A 27920-nucleotide genomic window follows, 5' to 3' on the forward strand; every position below is an offset into this window, starting at 1 on the left:
AATTGTGCAGACCTTTCATTGAATCCTGAAATGGACATGGCACTCCTTGCCTACACTAATACCGAGATATGATCAGGGTGGTGCTGACATGCATTAGCTTTAGCCACTTAGATGTGTTTTAAAAAGGCCGAGTTACCATCAACTACATGAACTGTATGATTTTGTTTAACTGTTTCTTGTCGTTGCCAACAAGGTCAGTTTGGGCTAGATTTGGAGAATTGTTTCATAAATTTTCAGACTACACTGTTACTAAATTCATTATCTCTGTGTATCCAAGTCCTGTCTACATTTTTGAAGGCTTTAGCCTTATGGTAGACATCACAAATATGCCCTTCGTGTATTAATTTTAGGAAAAAAGATACCCATCTTAAAGAACTATATTGTGTGGAATTGGTATCTGACCTTAGATATTGAAATGGTTTTCTGCTTTTCCAGATAAGTTGTATAAATAGAAGCACAGAGTTTGCCTACTCTTGCTGAATCTGGGATATCAAGTGACCTGGCATATTTGCAGCAGATCAGTATATTCAAACAGATGTGAGTGCTTTGTTAATATGCGATATAGGAATATTTATTTCAGATTAGATTTAGCCTGCTTTGGGACTAGAGCAGCTGTATTGTCTTTGTGGTTTTAAATTTTCTGAAGTGAAAAAACAATTAGTGTATTTTAGAGGTGCATATATTATTTGAACCTGTTGTACCTCTTGAGCATTAGAACTTTCAGGGTATGGAACTTCTAGTTGCAAATTTAATGTTCACATAACCAGAAAAAATAGTCAAACTTTCAGTTTGAGGTACTTCTGGTAGTTTTTTTTTTCTATCACAGTATTTCCATTCTTAGTGAACGTGAGCGATCTGATTAGGTTGAAAGCACCAAGCCTCAGAAGTGAGGCCCCAGGACCCTGGGTGTGCTTGTGAGTGGTCTAACAGCAGGTGTGTATGGGAGCAGCCTGGCCCAGGGCCCAGCCATGGTGAAACTGCTGTCCTTCTGTGTAGGGTCATGTGCTGTGGCTGGATTCAGTGCCAGAGGCTCCTGGGAGTGGGTAAGAGATTCCTCCAAACCCAGGCAGAAATGAGAGCTGCTGATTGAACCATATGGGATCAAATGGGGACACCCACAAGCCCTGCATTCACCTTCTAGGGGTGTTTGCCAATGGAATGTGCATGTTAGGATTAGACTTCTTCATCTTCTTCACTCTTAAATGCTGCTAACACAGCCCCTTCAAAACACCTAAGTAAACTCCTTTAATAAGCCCTTTGGAGAGCGGGGTCTCAAAGCTGAATAGCTCTCTTAACTTTGATAGCAATGGCCTGTTTATATTCAGGTTTTTATTGCTGCAGTTGCTGGGGGTTTAGGTAGGTTTCGTAGACCTTACATCAGGTTTGTGTATGGGAGAGCTACAAGTTCCATTTAGAATATCTTTTCTTGAAACAACATGAGAGAAGTTGTTTTCCTGTCTGTCAGAGGTATCAGTGTGAGATGCATACTTTAGATTTTTTTAATCCTTTTTTATTATCTGTTACTAGTTGATATTTCTAAGACCATTTTTTCACATGATTCCTTTTCCTGGATGGCTTAGTTTTTCCATTGTAGCAAGAATAAGACATTTTTCCTCTCAAGTAATTTTCTAGCCAATAGAGAAAATGCTGAATATCTTAGTGAATATGTCTTTGCGTGAACAGTTTTGTTTTGTTTTGTTTTTCCACTAAACTGGTGTATATCTACATACTATAAATATAATTTGAATTCTTTACATTGTCAAAAATTAATAGCTTGCTTCTTCTTACTGTCTGAAATTTACCTGACCAAATGAAGTTTAGCATAAAACACAGATAGGTAATGAAACCAGCTATTGTGCAGGTAAGAAAATCTGTGATTAATTAAGTCGACCACATCTGGATGTGACCACAATCTAATCGTGTGGGGCTGTAAATAGCATCAAAGATTTGTGAGCGTTAGGTCTCTGGACAGCAGGAAATATTTGAAAGCCAAAGCAGGATCAAATGTTTGGGTAAAAGTTATGGTTATAGCTAACCACAAATCAAGTGAGAGCCATTAGAATGTTGTTTGTTATCCTGTGGTTGAATGTAAATTCTCAACATTGCTCCTTTGATTCGTAAAGCAAATGAGGGTTAGGCTGCGACCTTGAAGACGTGTGAGGCATTGAAGTGAGACAAGCAGGCTCTGCTGGCTTTGTTGTGCTCTGCCTTGGGAGGTTTTCTGAAGGTACCTCTCACTCGAGTATCGCCGTGGCCCCTCACTGCTGAGCAGCCTGTTCAGTTCATTGCCACTGGAGAACATGCACCACCAGACCTCGCACTGACGTCTGCAGTGAAATGCTTCAAACACAGGCTGTGTGCTGGCATTTCAATGCTCTTCTACTAAAATGGCGTGAGCTGGCTATTATTCTCCAGCACTCATAACATCTTCAATGGTGTCTCATTCCATGCCCTTCACAGACAGAGAGAAATGAAAGCGATTATGTTTCTCTAATTGTAGCAGTTAAATATAGAAGATCGTATGTGTAAGTCAAAGGTTTTAACAGTGGCCAGAGAAAAGTAGTGTTATTATGCTCAGTTTCTTCACACATTGAGGGGAGAGCCATCCAGCCAATCTCTAGGCAGACTGGCTTAGACTTTGAAGGAAAAAACTCAGAAAAAAGAGTGTCCTTCCTAGGGGAGAGGAGAGAGATTTATCATAGACAAGAAACAAAGTTGTAGTGAAAAATCAGAAACTGGCTGTCTGGGAAAGGAATCTAAGTCCACTAATGCAAACTGTAGTTCTGAAAGATGAAGAGCCAGAGCTTTCAGATGCCAAAGCAGTATGTGCTTTCTTGTTCCTAATCTGCTGTACCTCCTGCCTGCAGGGAAAGGATTACATGAGCAGCATGTCTGGGAGTTGGCCACCTACCTACTGTCAACTTTCCCAGTGTGAATTTCCTCAGTGTGGCTGTTAGATTCTAAGGGAGACTCTGAAGGCCTTGCTAAAGCTGAGGCGCAGAACATCCATTCCTCTCCACTCATGTGCTGAACTTGTCAGTGAATCACAAGTTCAGGCACAATTTGACCTTGGTACGTCCATGATGGTTGATCCCAGTCGTCTCTCTTTTGTTTGTTTGTTGGTTTGGTTTGGTTTTTGTCCTTCCTACATTTGGAAATGACTTCCATGAGGATTGGCTCTGCAGTCTTTCTGAGGGCTGTTAGGGTGACCAACCTGCAATTGAGCCTCAGGTCCTCCTTGCCCTTAATGAAGATGGATGTGACAGTTGCTTTTTAGGCATCACCACCAATCACCGTGACCTTGTCTGGTCCTAATGATTTGTGTATATAGAATTTTCTCAGGGACTTCCTAACTTGATCTTTCTTACTTTCCCAGACTCAATGGGAGTGATTTAATTTTACACAAAAATTTGTGTGAAAGAAAAAAATACAACAACATACTTCTGTTTGACACACTTAAATCCAAAAGTCTTTTAAATTTGTTAGTAAATTTTGCATTGTGAAGACCATGGAATTGATACAATTCTGCCCTGTCAAATCCATAAAGAGGCCAACTTCTGTGACTTGGCAAATTTCCAGTTGATGTCAACTTTGAAGTCAGTGAGGATTTCTTTGGAGAAAAGACATGAGGATTTGGATTAAAATATTTATTTATGATTGATAAATGGAGTCCACCTGGTCACCAGACAAGGAGAAGATATGATACAAGAAAGAACAGTTTGAGACTCCTTTTTCATTTCAGTTTAGTAGGACATTGCATTGCATTGCAAAGCAAAAGAAATCCTTGGGTTGACTGATAAATTGATAAATTTTTAAGAATGTATTACTGGTAGCAAAGTAGCAGGAGTTGTTGCTCATGTGGTAAAGGCTGATTTGAAAAGATGTGCAATATCAGCTTCCTATTTAGGTATAAGAAATTAAATTTTTCTATTGTTTTGCGAAGACCTACATTTTGATTTCAAAAGGATTCTAAGTGCCACCTTGTGGATATCATTATTCTTGTATCTCTTTATAGGACACAATGGTGAAGTAGAATAATAAAATTTAGTTTCAAAATCTGTGACAGAAGTTAGTTATGTTTTCTTTGAGGACTGGGAGATTTGGATTGATTTTCCAGTATTGCTATTGATATGCTGAAGTTGGAGAACACCCTACTGCTGGCTTCAGTGGCTGTGAATAAAGCCAGTACTTACTGTGAAGTCCTTCTGCTCCATTATATTTGTAGTTCTTGCCGGAATACCTTTGGTGATCACTCTCACATCTTTCTCCTGAGTAAGCTATCAATGGAATACAATAGGAGTGAAGCCCCAGATGTCTGGTATTCTGACAAGCTCCTGATGTTGTAACCCCCAATGTCCTCGTGTGAAAGCGGCTGGATGAAATGTTAACGCGATGTCTGGAAGCAGCCCGTGTAATTTTGGGGGGTGTGGGAGTTGCAGGGGTTTCTTTGCTGGACATCCTGGTGCTGGGTAGAGCAACTCTGCCATGTTTTAAAGGATTTGGGGAATGTCTTGTCTCCAAGGCATAAGTACAATGATGCCTGTAACAATGAGCCTTGAGCTGGGCATTTCTACTCTTTTCACAAATAAAACCATTTTTTATTCTGAGGAATACAGAGCCTCTAATTACATGCAGCTGATTTTCTGCTCGTTAATAACATAAAGGTGTTGCCCTGAGGTATGACAAATATCTGCTGCTTATCTTAAAGCTGTCTCCTAAGGATCTGGAGCTTCCTCACTAGCCAAGTCAAATTCAAGCCTGTACTCCAGAAGTAAATCCTGTGTGGTTTGTCTGTATGCTGCTTAGCTGTAGGGCAGTCACAAATTCCTACTTATCTCCAGGCTATACTTAGGCCATAACCAATATCAAAATTCCAGGACATAAAATCTCTTCCTTGGCTTGCTGCTCAAGTGTTTTCTGTGTTGTCACAAAACAGAAGCTGATTTATCTCCAATAATTTGTTTTTTAGACTGTTAGAAAAAATGGCCGGCAGTGTTGTTTTTGCAAAAACACGGTTATATCCCTGGTCATCCAGGATTCCTTTGGCATCTCATCTTAGGGAAGCTGTTTTGTGGATTGTACAAATCAAGATCAGTTGGATGGGGCTTGGAACAGCCTGGTCTAGTGGAAGGTGACCCTGCCCATGGCAGAGGGGCTGGAACTGGATCATCTTCAAGGTCCTCTTCCAGGCCAAAGCATTCTGTGATTCTAGCAAACGATTTTGTTTTAAACTATCCTGTCCAGGTGCGTATTACCGAGTGAGTTAAAAGTTTTCTACTTGAAGAACGGGTGGGTTTCTTCTCTAACTGTCTAGATGCGGTGTAAAGATTTCTCACACACCTCTTTGGGAGAGAACAGGCTGAGTGCTCACTTCTAGAGGAGATGAAGGCAAGACTATATAGGAAGTAGTTCTGCTTCTGTAGAAAGCCTGTTTTGAATTATAACAAAATCATAGCTCTCCACGACTTTTCTGAGCAGCAGCCGTGGAAACTATGTTGTTCAGCTTTTCTTTCAGCTGAAGAGTATGCAATCAGTATGATCAGTGCATTCATTACTGCTCAGGGTGTGTTCTTGGATTTTGCCTGGCTGGATGTAAAAACCTGTTGGCTACCCTGAAAATGCCGAGTCTGAGAACCCTTTGGGTTTTACTTCTTTTATCCATACAGAAGTCATTGCGAAAATGCTAATTCACAAAATAATTTCAGAATTGATGATTCTCTGAAAGCCATACTGTGCTCGGTTGTTATGTCCAAAGTCCGCAGTTGTAAGACCTTGGAAAAAGAAATCTTACTTTATTTTGCAGAGCATTGGCTGTGACGACTATCTGGGTTCTGACAAGGTGATTGACAAGTGTGGAATATGTGGAGGGGACAACACTGCTTGCAAGGTTGTGTCTGGAGTTTTCAAACACACGCTAACAAATCTTGGCTACCACAAGATAGTGGAAATTCCTGAAGGAGCTACTAAAATCAACATTACTGAGATGTCAAAGAGCAACAACTATTTGGGTAAGTTGCATCTCAGTGAATGAAGAATGCTTTGTGTGCTAGTGCAACTGGGTGGAGGTTATGCCAGGAAAGGCCTTCTGAGCAGCGTGAAATCAATGTCAAGAAGAAGAGAGGAAAGAAAATAAATCATTAAACAGGTGTTTTGATCAGAACTAACTGGCTGTTTCTAATTCTGGATTGATCTTGCATGACAAACATTGTAGACCTGTTACAATCTATTTCCCTGTCTGTCTGACTTGGCTTTAGTGTCTCCTATTAGTCGGTTCCGCTGTGATGTTTCCCTTTCCCACATCATTAACCTTCTCTGATCAGTCAGGAATCCTGCCAAGTGGATGCTTGTTTATATAAAAGGCTGCTTGAGGAGAAAAGAGCATCTTCTGATTGCCAAAAAGTTTCGGTTCTTTCAAAGTGAATGTATATAAATATTTTATTGAGATAATTTGTATTGAGGAGGTATTCACAGAATCCAAGGTCTTTGTACAGTTGTTTATTCTAAAGCAGGTCCTTAATTCAAAACCATGGAAGATCCTGGAATATTTATAGTAATATAACATCTTAATGTATATTTCTAGGTATGTATAGTGGGTTGCAAATTAGAGATTATGTGGAATCTACATCAGACTTGTGTGCATTTATGAACTGTATTCCCCACTGTAACCTGTTGTGTTCCCAGGTTACAAAGCCCTTAGTTTGTCTACATTTTTACATGTTTTATAGGCAATTCTGGTGAGTGGACTGGAGAGAGGAGTTACTTATGATTTGTAAAACCTGCCCCTCACCCTTCAGTTTTCACCATCCTTAGATCTTTTAAAAATTACCATTGCAGATGGCAAAATTGGAGGCACCTGAGAACTGTGCTAGCTTGGTTATTGCTAGAACTGTCTAGCTGTACTAGAAGTTCCAAATGCCAGTCCTCTTGTTGGACAGCTGCCTTTTCTCCCTTCTGGTGTGTGAAGCATCTCAGCTGCTGCTCAGGTACAAGAAAGGAAGGTGCTCGTTATGGAATTGCTTCTACTTTCTTTTTCTGCTTTTTTCCCCTTAATTCCTGCTGGAGTGGAAATGAATTCTACAGAAACGTTGTCTGTAAATGGGAGTTTATTATGGGGAACCGTCTGAAGTGGAAAGTGAGTTCCATAGTTTTACCAAAAAATTACTTCAAAATGGAAGAACTAAAATAAGCTATCCGCAGTCCAAGAAAGCCAAATGTTCTGAACCTGTTGTCTGGGTGGTCTCCTTAGTTCTAATTTGTCCTGGTTTCATCCAAGTGGTGTTTTGATACATTATATACCAGCATACACCAGAATTTGTTTTTTCATGAGAGCAGTTTGTATAGCATCCATCAACACTAACTTAATTGATGGTGAACTAAACCAATAATTCTATCTAAAGAATTTCCATGGATACTTGTACATGTGGTAGAAAATGGGTGAGAACATAGCTGACATGGCAGTACAGTGAAAGTAGTCACATTACTAATGTCTAAAATCATGGAGTTGAATGCAGTTTTTCTGTCAGATTTATGTGCCAGCATCTGAAAACAGCTGGCAGAAAAACTTCCTTAACTGTACTAAAATGTCCTGACCCACTTTAACATTTTTGTAATGGGCAGGACAAAAAGGGAGTAACATTTTTGATTTAAAATAACTAGGCTGTTGGCATGTATGGGAAAGTGACAGAGTTTTTCTTTCCCATGCTATTCCTTAACTCCTTATCCCCTGAGCTCTTGGTTTATGCTATCATCTTTTATTTCTTTCTTTTTTGTTTTTATACATTTCATATGTTTTATTTTAAAGTGCTGGTGTGGATTTAGTCTGCTAAATTTGCCAGCTCCCTCCCATGTTAGGAATTCTTGAGGATGTAATTCCAGCCTAGAAGGACTGTAGCCGCTCTGCTTACATTGTTACACAATAAACTTGGTTTATTGAGGCAGGTGAGTTACACCCGGACAGAAATGAACATGTTCAAGCAGATCAGAAAGTTGAAACTAAGAGAAAGGCTTATCGAACAATTTATTGGACAAGTGAAATGGTAATTATGAAGTTGGGTTTTTGGCATGTTGGTGGTCACAAATTTCTCACTGATAAAATAGCATTCAGAATTTAGACATTTCTATAGTGCACATAACACTGGTGGAGCTGGGAAACTTGAAAACTCAGATCTGGCATTTACTGTTTTCTCTATATTTATGGTAATAAGCAGAAGTCTTGAACTTTAAAAATAACAAAAAAAAAAAAAAATCCTTTTGCTGCAGCAGCAACAAGAAAAATAACCCAGCAGCCATTCCTTTAAGGATGTAGTTGAGTGCTTTGCAAAACTGATTTTTCAATACCCTGCTCCATCATAATCCAGTTGTAGCCACGAGAGCTGCTTGTAAGCGCCATTCCTTTTTTTTTTTCCAAGGAGCATAAGTTGGTTGGGTTTGGTTTTCCTTTCACTTTTTACATTTTAGTTTCATCAATGCAAAATTGGAAGTCAGCTCAAGGTCATGAAGATTTCTTGGTTTTTTAGGAGATGACAGCAGATGTTCCTAGGTATCAGTAACCCTGTTTTTCTCTGTTTGGGAGATTGTCTTGAGTTCCATGTGGTTTCATTAAGTGGTTTACCAAGCTCCATGCTTTCGTCAAAAGTACTAAGTAATCAGCAAGATGTTCACAAGGAGTTACTTCTTTAAAATCAGGAGGTGCTGGAAAAAGCAGGCAAGAATATGAGTTTCAAACTCAGTGAAAAGTCATCCAAATGTTTGAAAACTCCATACTGCTTTTGTGAACTATTTTGTAGTAGTTTATTGCTGATTTTTGTAAAGCCTGTGACCTTCGTAAAAAGCACAGTTGTGATGTTTCTGCTGAATGATTCAGCTTACTGAGGTTTGCTCATTTTGAGGACTGCATTTTTGGGTTTTGCACACAAGCTGGAGTGATTCCAGAATAAAAGGTTTAAGTTCTTGCACTGGAAAACAATAAACTTCTGTTAATAAGACAAAGCATGACAGTGGTATATAAAGCTTTAAAGTGTTTCTGGAATGTTATTTGGGTAGTCAGAATATGCAGATTAAAGGAGATGGGCTGTTTGGTTGTTCATGGAACTTTGCAATTAACTTTTCATAAAATCCCAGTTTGGAATTAACTGAATTTCATACAGCACAAATAGAGTATTTTCTTCTCCCCCTGGCCAAATATTCAAATTCCTTTTAGGCTTTCCATTTCTTGTAGATCTTTACTGTAGAAAGAGTGTTGATACCATAAAGGAAAATACTTCAGCAGTCATGTTGAGAATGGGCAGCAACATTAACTGGGGTGTCTTAGTGAGCCAAAGCAGAATAACTAATAGAGCCATGAGGTGTATCTGAAATTCCCCAGGAAACATCTCATGCTGGTTTTCTAGTGTGTGTTTGTTGGGAAAGAAAGCAGTCCAGCTTTGGAGTGCTATGTAATAGCTATTCATAACTATTAATGCTGTATTCATCAGTCTGTATATTTACTCTAGTGGTTTTTTACAGTTAAGAGAAAAAGCTATGTATTACCAACTCTATAGAGTGTAGAGAAGGCTCTAGGCTGTGCAGCCCTGAGCCGTGTCAGAATGACTTCTCAAAGCAGTTTTCAGCAGTATTTTCTTACTGGCTCACGTGTAACAGAACCTTTTGGTAACAGAACTGCTGACCTTGGCCAGACCTTTCCATTGGCAAAGCACTTCTGTCACATGCTAGAGACAAAGACATACTTTTTATCCCACTGGTAATTGTCAGCTGGACAGTTCTCATACACTGACATGGGAAACTTGCCACTGAATTAAGTAGGACCATGATACCTTCAGTGGGACCAGTATGTTACAGCACTTGTGCTGCAAAACATGTGGGTTGGAGTAGAAATACCTCTGCATCTTTGGGACTGGGATTTGAGATAACGGCAGAATTTACAGCCAGATAACACAGATCTGAAGTGATTATCTGGAATGTGCTTTTATTGCATATTGTATCTTGAGAACCTAATTGAAAGAAGCTGGTTGCTATCCACAGCAATAGCCTCAAGAGCAAGGCAGTCTGTGGGGAAGGAGGTGTCAATAGTTCAAATTAAAATTTAGCCTAATAGAGAATTGAAAGATACAGTGCTTGAAAACGTGTTCATTTTGAAATGCACTGTCTAATGAACTTTAATTGAGATAATCTGGTAATGTCTGTAACTCAAGGAGCAGTTTGTTTCTGGGGCAGCTGTCCGAGAGTGGAGTCAATGTGGGTTTGGGATTGAGTCCAGGAGAAGGCAGCAGACGCTGCCTGCCGTCACAGGGCTCTGAGGTGTCCTGTCCATGGGAAGGTGGATAATTCCAGGGGGGCAAGTCTCCTAACAGTTTGTTTCTTACCTCAGTGCTATTTGCTCCAAAGATGTTTGTTGCATAGTGCATTTATTTCGCTGCTAATTGTAAAGCTCATTATAGTTTCTTCAGGGAATATGTTATGTATTTCAGTTTTGTTTTTCCTGGAGTTAAAACATTTCAGCTGCTAAATGAGATAGAGACATCTTTGGATCTAATCCATTTTCCCTGCGCTCTGTAAAATGATACTCTGCTATTTCTAGCATCTTCTATTAGCACATGCCAGTATACACAATTGATGATTAAAATAAAAGTTGCAGATTAATATTTTTTTAAACAAAAGTCCAAGGGGTGCTAATAGCACTCTTGTGAATGTTGGTGTGCCTGAACATGAATATGGTTTTAAGGAATTTGCTGTGTGAAAACAACAGGGCCTAATACTAATGGGGCTGTGAAAAGGTGCTCTGAAAACCATTTTTATTCAGTATTCCCTGTAGCAGATAAAATTCAAACAGTATATCTTATGATGAAAGATTGTTAGCAACTCTTGAACTTAAAATAACATTTCAAAATCACTTTAGAGATTCGAAATTACAGCAAATAAAGGCATTAGATTAGAACACTGGTAGGAATTTAAAAGATAAACATTGCTAGAGGCACTGCTGTGATCATGTGAAGAGCTTTATAATATAAACTCATTGATTTCCTTCATGTGCTTATTAAATCAACTAATATTCTTCAAATATACTTTTTAATTGCTGTTAATGATTTTTTAAAAATTTGCTTTTTACACAAGATTAAATGTTTCTGTGCAAAAAAAGCTGCAATGAATATAGTAATATGGAGGAGAGGATGCATGGTGGAATTTTCAGGGCTTGGAAGGAACTTTATACAAGGGATGTGCTTATAATAAACTTCTGTTCCAGTGCTTCGGTGTGCCTGGGGCTCAATGGCTCTCCCTGCACGAGAACTGCCAGTGCTCCATTGATAATTCTTACATTTCTGTTCAAAACCAGAGCCTGCAATTTGTCATTTGAGTTTATGGAGTGCTGTAACCCAAAGCTGTGCTATTGTGTGTGTTTATTGTGATGGACTTGAGACCTTCCCAAGGACCTGAACATTGTATTAATCATTGAGTGCATCCCTGTGTGTGTCAGCGCATTAGAGTCACAGTGTCTCTTGCATCTGTGGCTTCCTGAATACGTCACTTAAAACCAAATGTAATTACAATATCTGGATAAGAACAACTATTTTTTTTACCTTTTGTCCTTTGTACTCTTGACTGTTCTCTGCTGGAGTTAAACAACAAAGATAGTTCTTAGTACAGCCAACAATGTGCTCCAAACTGCGGAGAAAAGATTTAAGGAATCACTTCTTAAATAAGCTGAAGTTAGACACAGCAAGTTCAAACCATAAGGAAACTTCAGAGTGAATTATTAGTGTCTGAAGAGGCAATTACAATCAGCATGTAAACTTAAGGAGAACATTTTGAATAATGTTCCTAAGAAATGCTTTTTATGATTAGGTATCCTGGTGAAACTGTTGTATCCCTATTTCCTGAATACTGAACTGGAGAGGCAGGAAATACTACACAGGAAGAGGAAGAACTTGGGGGGTTTTTGGAAAATGTTTGCAAATCAAGTATTCAATAAAATCATGGAACTGGCAGTATGACTTGATAACTCCGGGTTATTGGCGTTTGCCTTATCTCTTTGTCTCCACTCAGTCTTGTCCTTCAGTACTTCAGATTCTATATTTGGTCAGATATTTTCTGACTCTACCAGACTGGCCATTAATAGATGCTTTAGAAATTTTGGGACACCTTAAAAGTTTAAATTCAATGACAGTTTTAGAAGAGACCTGATGAGCTTACAAGATTCTGACTTTTTCCACTTAATTCAGTTTAGTTAGCTAGCATTACTAGTTGTAGATATGTTGATTCTCTGAATTAATAATGATTTTAATTAATTGTTCTCTGTGTGGCCATGCCTTAATTCATAAGCACTACCAGTCTCCTAAGAGACTTTTCACCAGGGATTTAAAACCAGCCCCGATACTGAAGTGTCTAATGCTGACCTATCCAGGAAGGTGCTTTTCCGTGGCTGTAATTTAATGTGCAGAAGCCAGGGTCTGATCAGACAAACATGCATTTTTTAGCAGGTGCGCTGTTCAGTGCCTGTGATTTAATATTACGCTAATTGCTGGCAGATTCCCTTCAGGATTTACGTTTAAACTGGGTATGCTGGCCTGAGAAATTGAGCAGGTCACATTTCCTTGAGCTGAAAAGTGTGGTATTGTGGTTGGTTGGTTATGGCTAAATGGGTTTATATGGTGATTTTGAATAATTTCATGGTCTTCCTCAGCAAACTGCAGTTTCAGTATGTGTGGGGCCTACAGCTTGCCCTGACATTGAGTGGTGTTTATTACCTTTACCATAGCCAGTCTGGCTCCCATATTCTGTGTGAAGGGTTCAAGGCAGTGGAGGTATGAGGCGTCTCTGGTTTATGCCTGGAGATCTTAGGGATACAGGAATCTTAGAAGCAAATTCCGGCAAGAAGTTTTGAGTCAGTCTGAGTTTGGATCTTGCTCTTTGTGGTCATATTCCTGTCAGAGGATAATGGATGTATGGATAAGCTACCAGGGAGAATTAAGACCATCATAAGTTTGCTTCTAATACAAAAGGGTTATAAGCTAATAGGAGACAGTGTATCAAGACAAATAGAGATGTGTAATCACTCCCTTTCTAACATTTCTCATCTGTAGTTCAATATTAAGATGCCCAGTTCTCCCTGTACACACACTTACACTGCTATATCCTTTCAATTATTGTCCTTAAAATAGTTTCAAATTGATTTTCTGCAGGGAGTGTTTCTTTCACTAAATAAATGTTCATCTTGCTGTAGCCAACATATATTACTTGGCTGGGATGATCACTTACTAAAACGCTTGAAGCTGTTAAGACTTTGGATGAGATTCAGCCCTGGTGTTAATGAATTCACCTCCAATGAATTCAAGTTGCACAAGCATCTTACCTAGTGTAATGACCTGAAGTTGGAACAGAATATATCCAAGACATTGTTCTTTGCTGACCATATATTTTTTTTCAATTAGTGGTGTTATTTAATAATTACAGTTTAGAGTTTCTGGCAGGGTTATCTTATTATAGTAAATTCTAAGGTGACCTTTTCTCTTCTGGCTTCATTAATTAGCCAGCTGGTATCTAATATTCTGTATAGTAATCTTTGGGGTTCCAGGCACATTTTGAAAACATACAAAAGAAATACTTTCTCGAAAGCTACTTTATTCTTTTTTATATATTAAATGACTGATCTTAAAAAAAAAATACAGAAATGCTTTGGTCTGTGTCCCAGCTTTCCAGCACTGTCTTACAACACCGTTCTCTGCAGGTCATTTGCCATCAGTGTTTTCACTTAGGAGCTTCGAAATGAGTTTCTCCTTGTTTGCTGAGGGCAGGAGGTCTGAGGGATAGCGCTGAGCTGGGGTGCTGAGCAAGAGGTGCCTTCCCTAGGAGGCTCATGACTCCACCTAGTCTGAACCTCCAGGAGAATTCCCCATTTCGCTGTTTTTCCAGGTAAATTGCTTCTTGGCCTTTATCCTTTGTATCTTAAAGAAGAGTATGAATGTTTCCTTGCAGCTGCCTATGCTGGCTCTGCGTTTTGGCTCATACCTGCTCGTTGGTGGCTGTGGTCATGACCAGTTTTGGAACCCATAGAGATCACGTTTTCATTTCCTACTTGTGTCATCTTATGACAGAGGTGGTGGTGTATTTTTTTACCATCTCTTTGTAAGCATTGTTCTTATAAAAACAGCACTTGCTACCACAGAGCAGCAGCTGAAACCTGCTGTTGCTTTGATGATCTGCCCTGCAAATACATCATCTGAACAGCAGCCAGCAGCAATGAGTCCCACTGAAGTGTTTGTTTCAAAAGTTCTGTATTAAAGGAATGGTTTTTTTCCTTCTCGTGAAATAGGGAAAGATTACTTTGAAAGGCAGGGGAAGGGATAAAGAGAAATATGCAAAATAGTGAGAAGAAACTCAGAAAGGCTGGCTGTTCATTTTGACTTGTAAAACACCCAGCAGTCTGGTTGCTTATATAACTTTGCAAACCCCCTTGGCAGTGAAGCCACTGGAGTACTGACTCTGCAAGATTTTCAGTATTTCCTGCTTCTTGTCAGACCCCAAAATCTTTAATTTCAGCCATTCTCACGGTGTTTTGATTAGACTTCTGTTTCTAGTTATGGACAGAACCAAGGAACTTGAATGCAAAAATTTCAAAGAAGATGCCTTAAAACATGAAAGACATGGGCTGTTTGAACAGTTTTTATTAATCTGAACCCAATTAATGGGACCTTTTTAGATCTCAAAGCTTTAGATTTTGTCTTCTAGCTGATGACCAAACCACCGGCAGTTTCTGTGAAAACACTCATTTGAAGGGTGCACAGCGTTTGGAATATCAACACATTGTTTGTTCAAAGTTTCTTAAAAGCTCTCTGAGCAGTGGGTGCTAATGGAGCATCTTTAAGTGTATTCATCTCATGGCACTGGCCAATACTCAGTAAAATGAATTCTCCTCTCACTAATGCAGCAGACTCCATTCTTCCTTTGTCCCAGCATGACTGTGTTGGAAATGTCATATACTCTTTGGAAGTTATTAGCTTTGGGAGTTGATGAAGATCCTTCCGTAGTGATCAGCAGTAATCTATTGCTCAGCTGTATTTTACCTGGAATAAGCACTACTTTATAAAATTGTTAGCACAGTGTAGTCATTGGTCTGATGCAATACTCTTCTCCTTTTCTTACAAATCTTACAAACTTTAATTCAAAATTAATTTTATTCTGTGGCTTAGCTGTGCATAAAGAATGACCAGAGTCAGTCCAATTTCATAAAGTATCCATAGGCAAATTCCCAAATCTCATGAAGACACAATTCTTTCCTTTTGTGCCAAGAGGAGAAGTTGTTACTAATTTAAATAGCTGTTCAACTGCTACACAACAAAACTTAAGAAAAAGTGGTTGAGAACCTGGTTTCAATTGTCACAGATATTTCTGTGCAGCATTCTTTGATTCCTTAATCTTATTTTATTCTGAGCAAAATTCTCTTTTGGATAGCAAAAAACCTTTCTTTGTTCCTTAAGCATCCCTTGATCTAGTCAGATAGAATGTGTTCTTACATCTTTGATTCTGCAAAATAAACTTTTTTTTTTTGCTGTTCCTTCTCTTATTTTCCTTTGAACTGCTCAATTTCAACATTTTTGGGTTTTACCCTTTTCAAAATCTCTTTTAGTAAAATAATCACCCAGTAGAAATTCTACATGATTAGTGGCTTCATGGCCGGATCCAATAAAGAGATTTCATCTGCAGAGAATATTTTTATATTGCAGCATTAAATTCCAAAAGAAATCCAAGTCTTTTCTAATACGCAATATATATGGGGATTTAAAACTTGATTTATAGACTGTATGATTAAGTTAGTCAAGGGAGATTAAACTTTATCCGTTATTTCTTAGCTTGCCCAGTGTCTTTGTTTTCTATTGAATATTACTTCAAACAGTTTGTGTCAGAAGAATTTGGGTGCTTAGAAGCACTATAGACCCAGTCTCCCTTTCATATTCGTACCCATGGCAGCAGTGGCTGCCCCACGGTCATGACTCCATTTTTTGAATACCGAATTACTGCAGTTCTGACAGCGCTGGGAGTGTGTTGAGGGATGTGGGTCAGGTGAATGTCTGCTGTGAGCTTATGGGCTGGTTTAAAAACCATTGAAATGAGCTACCTGGCAAAGGTTGCCAGCTTGCATGGCTAATCTGGACATGGCTTAGGGACCCCAGGACTGAACAACTGAGTATCTGTTGACTGCTGATAACCATGAAGTGCTAAGGAAGGGTTTTGAGGGTGTAACAGTCCAGCTGCAGCTGTTATTTGGGTTAATCCGTAGTCCATTGCCTTCACTCCATTCCCCCACTCCAGCTCTTCTGTGGAAGAGAAGCACACAGCCCTGAGGCAGGAGAACACTTGGTGTGACTGCCGTGGCATGAGGGCTCCTCCACATCTGGAAAACCTCTTGCAAGTCCTGGAACACCTGAGCGTAACTTCAAATAAGGATTGTGTGCAGGAGTTTCACTGAACTGCAAGGAGGAGCAAGAGCAGGCCTGTTAGGAGGGCTCTAACCAAGCATTTAAATGATAAGCCATTCCAGAGCTTTGGAAAACTTGGGAAAGAGATGCATTTTTATTGGTGAAATGAGGCTTCGTCATTACAATTCCTTGTAAGGACCTAAGGAAACACCTTAGCGTGTAATGGGTCTGCTGATGTTCATCAGACTGCAGAATTAAGATTCCTTCAATAAGTGGAATTAAAAGTTTGCTGTTGAATTTCTGTCATAACGCTTCATTCTCTTCTAGGTTCATATTGCAGGGGACTGGGTGGATTGAATTTTCCTCAAGCATCTGGCAAAAGTGGAAGAGGTTGTTCTATATTCAGAAGGATAGTTCCTCAGATTTTTTGATTGTTCTTACAGAATACTTTTTCTTTCCTTCCCCAAGCCTAATTAATGCAGGGGAAGGCCAAGTTGTGAAAACTTGTTTGGTGTGAGCTTAAATTTAGGAGCACACAATACCTTTCTTCAGTTGTCTTCTGCCAGTTTAAAAGGAAAAAAAAAAAAAAAAAAGATGGTGAAGGCTGATGCTATCCTAAATTTGTGTCAAGAGGTTGCAGCTTTTTGGCATCAAAATTTTCTGTTGCATTTTTAGCAAAGCAGACTTCTGAAGAAAAGTCTCCCGGGTGTCTGTTAAAACTAAAGCACGTAATCTTAAGAACTTGTGGTTTCTTCTGACTCTATCTATTGATACAGTGAGAAGTTGATTTTTCCTCTAACCCTTGCCTCGCTAAATAGCACATCGTAGTTCATCCCTGAAGCTTTGGAGTCTCTAGTTCAGAAGAGTTGCTCGTGGATTGTTTTGAAACTGTTCACAGAGTCGTAATGAGCACCAGACTTAGTTTATTGTTCTGCCAGCAGTTAGCTTTATTAGAGGGAGAGCTATTTTGCATTGAAACTTCAAAGTTTGTGAGTTACTTTAAGGAAAGGTTCATTGCTTTATGAATGAACAGAGGATCCCTTCCCCATGCCTGTTTTTGTCAGCTCAGTTCTGAGCACTTGTGAAGATTTTGGAGAACTACAAAGGAAAATTACAGAATTTTATTCTGCTCTGTTTGTTTGTGAAGAAGTGTCACATGTTTGTAATTTAGTACATTGCCATGAACCTTATAGATTGTATAATTTATGAAGATAAACATAGGGAATTCCATTAATGTGTTCAGGTTAACATTGAATTAGCTTGTCCTGACAGTGGCCCTTGGGAGTGTTCTTTAAGGCAGAAATCTGTGCTATGTCTTTAGCATCTCCACTGCATACATTATTGAAGCAAAGGTGAAATCAAAAGGAATCTTTATTTTCCTACCTTGGAATCTATCTAAAGGTTGAGGAGGAAGAGATAGGCAGTATGGAGAGGGATGTAAGCACTTGTGTTTTATTTCAGTATCATCACTAATGCAGATGTAGCAATAGAAATTTGATGCTTTCCTGAGGTGAGTTGATGAAGGGGTTTTTCAGTCTTTTAGCTTCATCACTTGTTTTAAACAGAAAACAATGGTTAGGGTACCTATGAGGCCTAACCCGAATCAGGCATGTTTGAATGCAGCTAACCTTCAAAATTAGTTACATACATCTCCAGTGGCCTTAATTCTGTAAGTGCTGGGGAGTAGTCTGTGAAGAAGTGTAGAGACCCTCCACTCTGCTTAGTATTGAAGTGTTAATAAGCTGTCTGTCAGATTGTAAGGTGTGAAAATCTAAACCTCAGAGTGCTGCATGTTAGAGCACGGGAATACTGTGACAGAGCACACAGACTTGATCACACAGTGATGTTAAAAAATTTTAAATGTTATCTTAGTGTATTTTGTGTATGCATCTGAGATGCAGAATTTCCTGATGAACTTGGTGTCATTAGTAATGGACTAATGCTGTTTTCTTTTCACTTGGTTGAATTGTGTCATTTTAATTTGTTTGAATTTTTATCGTGTCTTAGGGGTAGAATGAATTAACACTCAACTGTGAGTTTATGTGATCAGATTAGGGCATCTACTCATATGTGAGTCATCTGTTGCTGTGGTCTTAACATTGCTACAGCATTGTTTATGTGGAGTCAAATTCCTGTTGGATTTTGTTTTTATCAGGATCTGGTATCTGTTCTGCATCACCACCTACTTGGACTTTTTCTTCTCTCCTCCAGTATAAAGTAACAAACACGTAACTTTCTTCCCTTTGAACACCATAAAAAGCCTTTAATTTCTGAGTTTCAGTTCTAACCTCTTGTTCCCTTCTCCTTCTGAGGCACCCTTTGAAGGGTGAAACTTCTCTCACTAATTGTGCAGAATAATGCAGTAGTGGAATTCACTAGGTCTGCAATAAGTGCTGACTCTGGCAACTTAAAACCTTAAAAACACACTTTATGAGTAAAGTTTCTCAAGCAAATGTGTAATGTTAATAGTAATGTGTGTAATTGGTCTGAGTTACTGAAGTCCAGGTTCTGTTTTGGCATGTTGTCCATCCGATAAATTATAGTCATTTTTTACAAAGCACTGGGTTTCAAATCAAAGATGAAAGTGAGGTGCTGCCAAAGGTGCTGCTTGTTGGCATCCCCAGCAGAAATGATGGAATGAAATGAAATGTTTATTTGGAACCTCTTGGCTGGCATGATGATCCAGCTTTCACAGAGTCAACATCCATGGACTGGAAATGATCTTCTGAGGGAATGCAGTAGCAGGGCAGAGCTTTCATCTCCTGCGTTTAGCATTCACAGCACCCATGAGCAGAAGCAGAGCTGCCCAGGTTTCTCAGTCTTTGAAAGGTTCCTAGATTTCATTAAGATATTCCAGAATATATCAAGACACTGCCTCTTAAAATTAATTATAAGTAGCAGTGTAGTTGTTTAGGGCTTAAAATCCATTCAGCAAGGTGAGTAGTTCCAGAGGGAAAGTGGGAACAGTGACTAAAACTCTTGCTGTGCAATGCTGCCCTCCTTTACCTTGTCTCAGTGGTGTTCTCTGCTGAAATCCACTGGTGTGTGGGTTTGTATTTCATGCCTCCATCCAGAATTTGGCATTTGAAACAAAAGCTCCTTGGTTCTTTGAGAAAATCATCACAGAAAGTGCTTCTTATCTTCAAAGTGGTTTTCTGACATTAATTAATTGGATCCTCGCGATCCTGTGAGAAGGGTAAGGAGCAGCCTGGAAATGCCCATCAGGCACTCCTACTGCAATGACCTGTACTAAACACTTCTGCAGCCTAGCTGGATAAAATGCTTTGGGTATTTTTCAACTGCCCAAATAACTTGAAAAGTGTTTGAAAAGCAGGGCACAAAAATTAAAACTGCTTTTGAACTTCCAGCAGACTTTTATGCTTTCGTGCTTGTGGACGTAAAAAAGCTGCTGTTAAACAAGCAGGGGCAGATCCTGTGCAGCTCCCAAATGACAATGGTGCCATTGATTTCCTTGGGCCTGGGCTGCCACAGGCCAGCTGAAGGGCCTGGCTCCTTGCTTGGCAAGTAAAGCAGTGCATAGTAAGACCTGACGTGAATAAGGAGCTTTAAAACTTAGTCACCATAATGGGAGTAATACCTCAAATGGAGATGCACTCGGAAACAGATGGAATAGATTTTGTGTGAGAGTCAAGAGAAAGACACGTGAAATGAATGGAAAAGAAAAGGAAAGCAAAAGAAAGTTATCAGTTTTTGTGGATATAACCTAGTATGGAAATGGAAACCAGTTTAAATTACTTTTGGGAGGGCAGATATTTAAAAGGGTCTTCACTCATAGATAGCATTCGTTAAAAGACTTATTTATCTCAAACATGGAAAAAATGTTCTCAGCTGAGTATGAAACTACATGTGCTGGATGTACTTTTACAAAAAATTAAATTCACTATAAATGTAAACAGTGTGAAAAACACTGTCTCAAATGCATAAAAAATAGATTATGGATTATATGAATTTTAGTTTAAGCAAAAATTAAGGCTGTAGCTAATAACTTTTTATGGTTTTGAAAAAGTGGTGCTGGAGATACTCTATTAAAGGGAGAAGATAGAGCTTATCAAACTTTAATAAGACTTAATCAAAGGCAGAAAGTCAAGGATTTTTGTTCCTAAGGTGGAATTGGAAAGGAGATGTTAGAAACTTGCTTCTGAAATGTTGAATATTTAATGTTCAGAATGATAAATTAATTTCAGTCGTGTTTCATAGCTTGAGACCATGTCTGTAGCAATCCCTGCACAGTGTATTGATCAGGAGACCTGTGGGGGTGATGCAGAAGGTATAGAAGATCAAACTTGAGAATTAGGAGCCAACTGTCTGCAGAGCTGTTTGTAAGTGATCTGCTCGTGCACTGTAAGGGGGAAGAAAATAAGTTACTTCTTGTTAAGAGAAGATAGCAACTTTATTAATATATTCTTTCCCACATATGCTTGGAAAAACTTAAATTCAGTTCCTGATGGCAAAATAATGATGTAGTTTGTACTAGTTAACTCATTTTCTTCTATTGTCTGGAATCTGGACTGCAGTGTTTTCATCAGACAAAATACTGCTGTGAATTTGCCAGACTAATCTCATGATCTGAGGTTGGACTCAAACTTGAAAACCCATCTTTTTTTTCCTGTGTTTTTGTGAATAGTTTGATCAGAGAATTGTTTTGTTTTTCATTAGCTTAGTAGGTAGCTTGGGAATAAACAGCAGTCAAATGAGATGTGATACTCTGAAATGCTCTCTGTATTTGGAAGGATCCTGTGCTACTTTTTGTGAGATATTTCAGTCATTTTCTTTGTTGGTTTTGGAGCTATAAAATTCATCAATAAAATGTGATGATTTCTGTTTTTTTTCATGTCTCTGGATTTCTGGGCTTACCTCCAGGTATCAGTTGTGTGTTTCACATGGTTTGATGGCTTTGTCAAATAAATATCGAATCAGTTCCATCCCAGAACATCTTTTTTATGTTTAAATGTGTGGACTGACATAAACAATAACATGAGTGATGCTGCCCCAAGCCTTTATAGCCAGAAGATAATGCCTGAGGAAATGCTACCAGCGCTTTATTTCCAGCTTTGCTCTGACCCAGCTTATTGTGCCACATTTCCTCTTTTGGCAGGGTGTACTCAGGTGAATGGAGACAGCCTCTCACGATTGTCTATGTCATCTTTCTTCACTAGGAGCCGAATATTCCAGAGGATCTGTAATAAATGATGGTTGTTGTAAGTGAAAGACTAAGGTTTACATGCTGTTGTCAGCTTTTATTGGAAGAGAGAATGATTGAAGAATTGGATGATTGTTTTAGGGCTGGACCTGGGCAGTCTGTCTGCTTTAGTTTGTGGCCTGTATCCTTACTTTAATGGGCACTGAATTAACCAAAGCACCTGTGTCCTTACCCTAAAGGCCACTAAATTAATCAAAGCCCATCTCCTCCCGCCCAGAGTCTGGTCTCTGTTTGTTCTTGGGTCTCCGTGCCCAAGCCCTGATCTCCCCGTGTCCTGGGCCAAGGCTTGCCTGCCCTGCTGGGCCAGTGGCTGCCTGGCCCCACAGACACCCTGGGCTCCTGCTCCACCCACAGCCAGCACAGGAAAACCATTGCAGATCTCTTCTCCACGCTGGTGTCAGCATTCGCTCAAACCAGACTGTACCTGGGACTTCAGTGTCTGTCAGCCCAGCGTGAAAGCAGCCACGAGGTCTGAAAGCCCTCCAGAGAGCGGCTCATGGCTAAGCTGGGGGAGCCAGCAGTGCTTTGCAGCTCACAGTCTGTGTGTTTTGAGTTACCGTGTTTAACTTTGCCACACAGAGCATCCAAAATTCTTGAGAAATTCCACTGGAAATTCAAAACAGCTTAGGAGTATTCATTAGCTCCAATTTTTCATAGCAAGGAACAAAAGCTATTTAGCAAACAAAAGAAGCAGTTTCTACTTCAGCTTTTAATTCTTGTGAGATAGAGTGCTCTTTTCTGCAGAGATGTCACAATCTGCTGGTTTAGTTTAGCTGTCGTACAATTATTCCAATTCTTGGTGGTTGTCAGGAGTGCAAGGAGTTACAAAATACTTTCTATTTTGCCAGCTGGAGAAAAGAGTGGGGTATTTACACATGTGCATTTCGCTAATCTGGCCCTTCTGACTGAAGTAGTGTCTAGATTAGAAGATAATTCAATTGCATTTATCTACCCGAAGGACTTTTGCCAAATGTGGGCTGAGTTTCTGTGCTGGGTTCACTAACGCAGCTGAGCTGTGCCAGAAGGCTCAGCTATCATGTTCAGAGCCATTAGCAGCCAGTCCAATCAACTCCTGAAACACAAGAACCAGATTCTAACTGAAGTTATGTAACGAAGCCAAATGCTATCATCTGCAGGTTCAGCTGGAGCTGTGTGGCTAAAATATCACATGCTACGTTGGAAATGTATCCCTGCTGGAGACTACCTGTCCTGAATGTTGTTTGTTATTTCTAAATCCTAGATTTACAGCTATTGCCAGTGGAGAGTTTTTCCTGATGTTACTGAGGTAGGGTAGGAAATATGTTGCTAAGAATTCAAGCCCTGCCTTTTCACTGGGCTTAGACAAAAATTTTGATTATGCCCTGTAAGAGCTGAAGTTCTGAGACTGCCACTTAGAAGTTGTAACCTCAGTTATGTCCTTCCTTCTTTACAGCAAGAAATTAAGGATGTATAAGAATGGGTTAAAAGGTTTTGAATTTCTATATTACAAAAAGCCCACAATTTTGTGTTAGATTCTACTGATGAATTTCTAGATTCTTATAACCTGCAAAAGTTCCCTTTGAGATGCTGCATATCCCCAAAACACAACAGTAGATATGCAATGGGCTATACAGTTAACATGGTTACAGATACAAGACATGTACGATTCTTAGTCCTGTTCTCTGGGGTTTAGTGTTGTTCTTCTCTTCATATTTAATTCCTCTCAGTCTACTTTTGTGCCAGCCCTTCTGTCCTTTCTCTTCAGTATTTTCAGGGCATTGGTAAAATGACATACAACTAAACAGCAGAAAATTTACGTGGGCTTTAGTGCAGCTGGGAATTTAGTCAACCACTGCTACCCCTTTCCACTGATTTTGATAAAGCCTGTCATGCTAAGGAGACCTAGGCAGGTTTATTTTTGTGCTAGAGACATCATAAACATAGCACTAGCCTAAAGATTAACTTCATCTCTATTGTTTCCTCTTATTCCTTCATTTTCCTTCCCAGTAAATGTTAGTATGGCCTCCAATTAATGCTTTGAGAAACGAAGTCTGTGATCTGGGTTATCCTACTCTTTAGTGTTCCCTAATTCTCTGCTATTTAGAGCCATATCTCACCATTCAGAATTACTGCCTTGGCATAACTTGCTCCCCATGGAAAGCTTGGGAGTCGTGTATGCGTTATTAGTTTTGTACTTAGGATTAATAATATTAAAAGTCATCAATCACTCAAGAGCACCTGCTTGAAAAATGGGAAAAGGCATTTTATTAGAGCAATTTTAAAGAAGGGAAAGAGTACTAGGAAGAAAACTGAAAGTGAAGCCCAAGATAAAATTAATAAAAAGTGCTTATGCCTTGCAGTGCAAGAATTAACAAAATGCTGAAATGCTGCTTTAGTGAATGTTTTCACTTGCATCATCAAATCTGTTTCATGAGCTCCCTATTTCCAAAGCTCCAGGCTGTACACAGACAGGGGTTTACAGTCTTAGTGCAGCAGCTGGGTAATAGAACGCTCTCTGCTTGAGTGGCACCACTGTTTAGATGGGGTTTCCAAAGGTCTGTGCTGCACACTGCTTCCCACTGGGATTGAGGATGATGTGTGAGAGAGCAGCGGTGACACTGAAGCGCAATAAATGCCATATGATCACATCTTGCCAAATGTCAGGTCATATATCTGTGTGTGTTTTTTGCAGTACTTCATGTGCCAAAGTCTCAGAAGTTGCAGTGTGAGAATGCTGTAGTTACAGAAGGGTTTCCTTGCATTTTGCCTTTCATCTCACAAAAAAGACAGAAAAGGAAGCCTAGACTGGCTAAAGTGGTTTTGTTTCATTGGCTGTCACTAATAGCTATCAGGGAAGACTGCTAAAAACCATGGGGAAATCCTACATCCTCTCCTGACAGAAGCTCAAAATTTGGTAACGTGCAGATTGACTCTGCACTTTGGAGATTTTTCTGAAGCCATTGAGGCTTCAGACCTGCTGTAGTGTCTTGGGCTGGACAGATTGTATAGCTCTAGGACAAATCTGGCTTTTTTCTCAAAGCCTTTAATAATTATTTGCAGCAGTAGTTAATTGTCTGTTCTGCTTTGCTGCCCCAGCATTTTCCTTGAGCTGGTGCATCAGCAGGGCTTTTAGAGTCAAGCACAAAAGGAACAGGCACAACTGAGAGAAATGGAAGCTTCTCTGTGAAGGAATTGGGGAAGCGATAGTTCAGTGGATACTCCAAAATGGAAAATGACTGCTGCAGTGCAGAAAAGGAGCACTTCTGTTTGCAGTGATTAAATGCAAAACCATTACATTTAAGCACATAAATTGTATTTTCTTTTTGCTGGTTAAAAATAACCAAAAAACAACAGTAATCTTTTAAAAGCAATAGTGGGATTTGCTGGTCTCATAACCATTAGGAAATGCACCCAGAGATACCTGCTTTCTCAAAACTGAAGCAACTCTAAATTAGACTTAAGGCAACAGAAGAGAAATCTCTTGTACTTGCCTTTTTTTGGACATTGTCATGGTGGAGGAATAAAACCTGCCAAAGTAGGACCTCAGGACAAAGTTGGCAAAATTAGTTTAGTCAAATTCACTGTTTCACTGGAATTCACCCTTTGAAGCAGGATTTCTTTTATATGATACCTCCCTAAGGAGAATATCTAAATAACTTCTTGAGCAGGATTATGCTGTTGACCTGAACTTCTACTGTTAATACTTTAGATAAGAAGGAAAACTTGGCAACCTTTCCTTGGAAATAATAGTATACTTGAATTATCATTTCCTTGTAATAGGGTTGGGAATCTGGTACTTTCATCTAGTGTCTAGTATAAAAATATTTAAGTAATTGCTAGCAGTAAATAAATAAATATGTGTCATATTTAATTTGTAGCATAATGACAACTGTTCATAACTGCTCAGTTCATGGATAAATGCGACAATACCTTTACAAAATAAGCATATGTCCAAGCTATTCAAATCTGTAAGCAAAGATGTTTGTTGGATTTCTAAAAAGCAGATTTTGAAGTTTCTTCTAGGTGAAAAAATGAGTAAGATTTGTAAGAATAGGGGTCTATATTGTGGGGTAATTGTATAGAAAGAAAGACAACCAAAATTTCAGATGCTTCACAGATCCGTACATGAATAAAATTTGAATTTTGAATCCTTGTGCAGGAGGTTCTGATTCCTAGGATTGAAAAAGGACTGGAAACACCACAGGATCCAATTTGTTCCTGGGTTCAGAATCGCATGCTGAGACATATTCTGCTTCTGTCTTGTGTTTGTTTCTGGTCCTTCCTGGATTGAGGAGTAGTGGAGGCATACATGGGGCGGGGTTGTCTTTATATTAGAAAATACTGGTTTGCATTAGGATTATGTAAGGTCATAGAGCATTTCTTAGAGGAGAGTCCCACTCTCTGGTGCATGTCCTTTCTGACAGTTAAAGTGACCAGTAATGGCTTTGAACTTCCAGACTGGTTCATGAACACTTCACCTCAGCTGTGCACAGTTAGAGGATGCCCCATTTTTGTTACAGATCTGTACCCTTACCCTGTCTTGGTTGCCAGTGAAGAAACTAAACACAGTGCAAGAGGTGAAGGTGTCCAACCTGCAGAGACTCTGGGGTTTAGTTTATACAATCTGATCCTAATTTAAGGCCAGTAAGTGAACTGCTGACCATTTTCTAGTATCTTCCGTTGGCTCTGAAATAAAGGTTTAGCAGGATCAGATTGTTAAAATCATTTGACTCTTGCTGATTATGAGATCTTAGCCCTACTCATATTTCTTGAATTAAGATCAGAGTCCTATGGGAGCTTTGCCATGACCTCAGTAGGAGTTTGATTCGAAAAATTCAGAGACAAATAGTAGATAATTCAGTTCACGAGAAGTGTGTCAGTTTTCTCCTGAATATTCTGTAACTGAGGTGTGTTCTAAGAATCAGCAAATATCTCTGCTTCTGGAAAGGAATTTTTTCAGAGAAGACACTTCAACTAATGAACATTTCATTATTTTTAAACTGTTTATTATTGGGTTTCTAGGCATTTGGCTTTTATCCTCTTTATGCAGAGGTACTTTAAAGGAGCCTAGGAGCTGTGTGCTGTGACTTAGAGTATTTCTAGGCTGTGGTCCATGTGCTCCCTCTTTAGTGACATAACAGTTATTGTGTATTCCATCCTGCAAGACTGACAGGCATGAAGGCAGGCTGTGTTTTGTGACACTGAATAGTTTCTTTGATGATAGTATTGCTGTTGTTGTTATTGTTATTAGGGGTTTTTGTTGGGTTTTGCTGTGTTGGGGTTTGTTTTTGTGGGGTTTTTTTAATGTCTGAAATTGTCTTCAAGTCCTTTTGGAGAAGAGAGTTTTACAATCTGTGTGCATTCAGAGGTAGCCCCTGGTTTTAGGAGTTGCACTGATGTGGCAGCTGGTCAGCAGGCTGTAGGTATGGCTGCTCAGAGTTAAATGCCAGCTCAGTGCATTTGCTGGACTTTTCCATTTGCTGGAGTTTTCCACCAAGCCTCTTCCTTCCAAGTCTCTCTTCCTGTTACCTTCCTTCTCCTACATTCCATACATGGTTTGTACTGTGAAGCCAACTGACTTACCTCCCAGATGTCACCAAAGGCTGTCTGTGGGCTTTAGTCGTACAGGATGCGCCATCCTCATTGATTTTTATAATGCAGTACGTGAATATTTTAGGTTTGTCTCTGAAAGCTCCATATAGTGTATTTTTGTGAAGGAAAGATAAACAGGAGAAGTTGCATGTTTCTTTCACTTCTTTCATCAAAGTGGTCACTCCGAAGTAGTCTGATTATTTACTGCAGCTGTATCTGGGCACTTTCTTTAAAAGTGCTGGGAAAGTGTTGCTGTTTCTGTGGAAAACTAGTTATGGCCAAGACATTGAATTGAACTTAAACTGCAACAGGATTACATTTTTAAAAGGTTGTTAAAATAAAATACAAAGGAAGTGCTTCAAATATGATGTGTTGAGTAAAAATTGTGTTTATGGTGTAAAAATAAGGTAGTTGTTGTGCTTTCTCTGTAAGATGCTTTGGTTTTCGATTGGCAGCTGCAATGCAAATGCAGCCTGAGAGCCCCATCCATCTCACCCCTCGCCTGTTCGAGGTGCCTTTGTTGGGGGCCTTTGTCAAAGAACATTTTATGATGTCTTTTCAATCTCTGACTTGCACCTTGAGTGCATCTGCAGGTTCTCAAGGTTCTGGGGATGAAATCACCAGTGATACATTTGCAATGGACTTTGGCTGCCAAGCCTTGACCTGGATTCTCAGTGGCCACAGTTGCAAGGCTGCAGCCTCTTCCCAGAGCGAGGAAC

At 39.4% G+C, this 27920-nt stretch overlaps 1 protein-coding gene across 4 annotated transcripts in view; it reads left to right on the plus strand.

Annotated features, from left to right (window-relative positions):
* Positions 1 to 27920, plus strand: part of THSD4 (thrombospondin type 1 domain containing 4) — a 268563-nt gene that overhangs the window by 207946 nt on the left and 32697 nt on the right. For all 4 annotated transcript variants that reach the window (XM_040077771.1, XM_040077769.1, XM_040077770.1 and 1 more), the window contains one exon: positions 5804 to 6008. In XM_040077771.1, the coding sequence (XP_039933705.1) occupies positions 5804 to 6008 (205 nt within the window). The remainder of the gene's footprint in view (positions 1 to 5803; positions 6009 to 27920) is intronic.

This window comes from Hirundo rustica, chromosome 13, assembly GCF_015227805.2.
Source record: "Hirundo rustica isolate bHirRus1 chromosome 13, bHirRus1.pri.v3, whole genome shotgun sequence".
NCBI classification, from domain to species: Eukaryota; Metazoa; Chordata; class Aves; order Passeriformes; family Hirundinidae; genus Hirundo; species Hirundo rustica.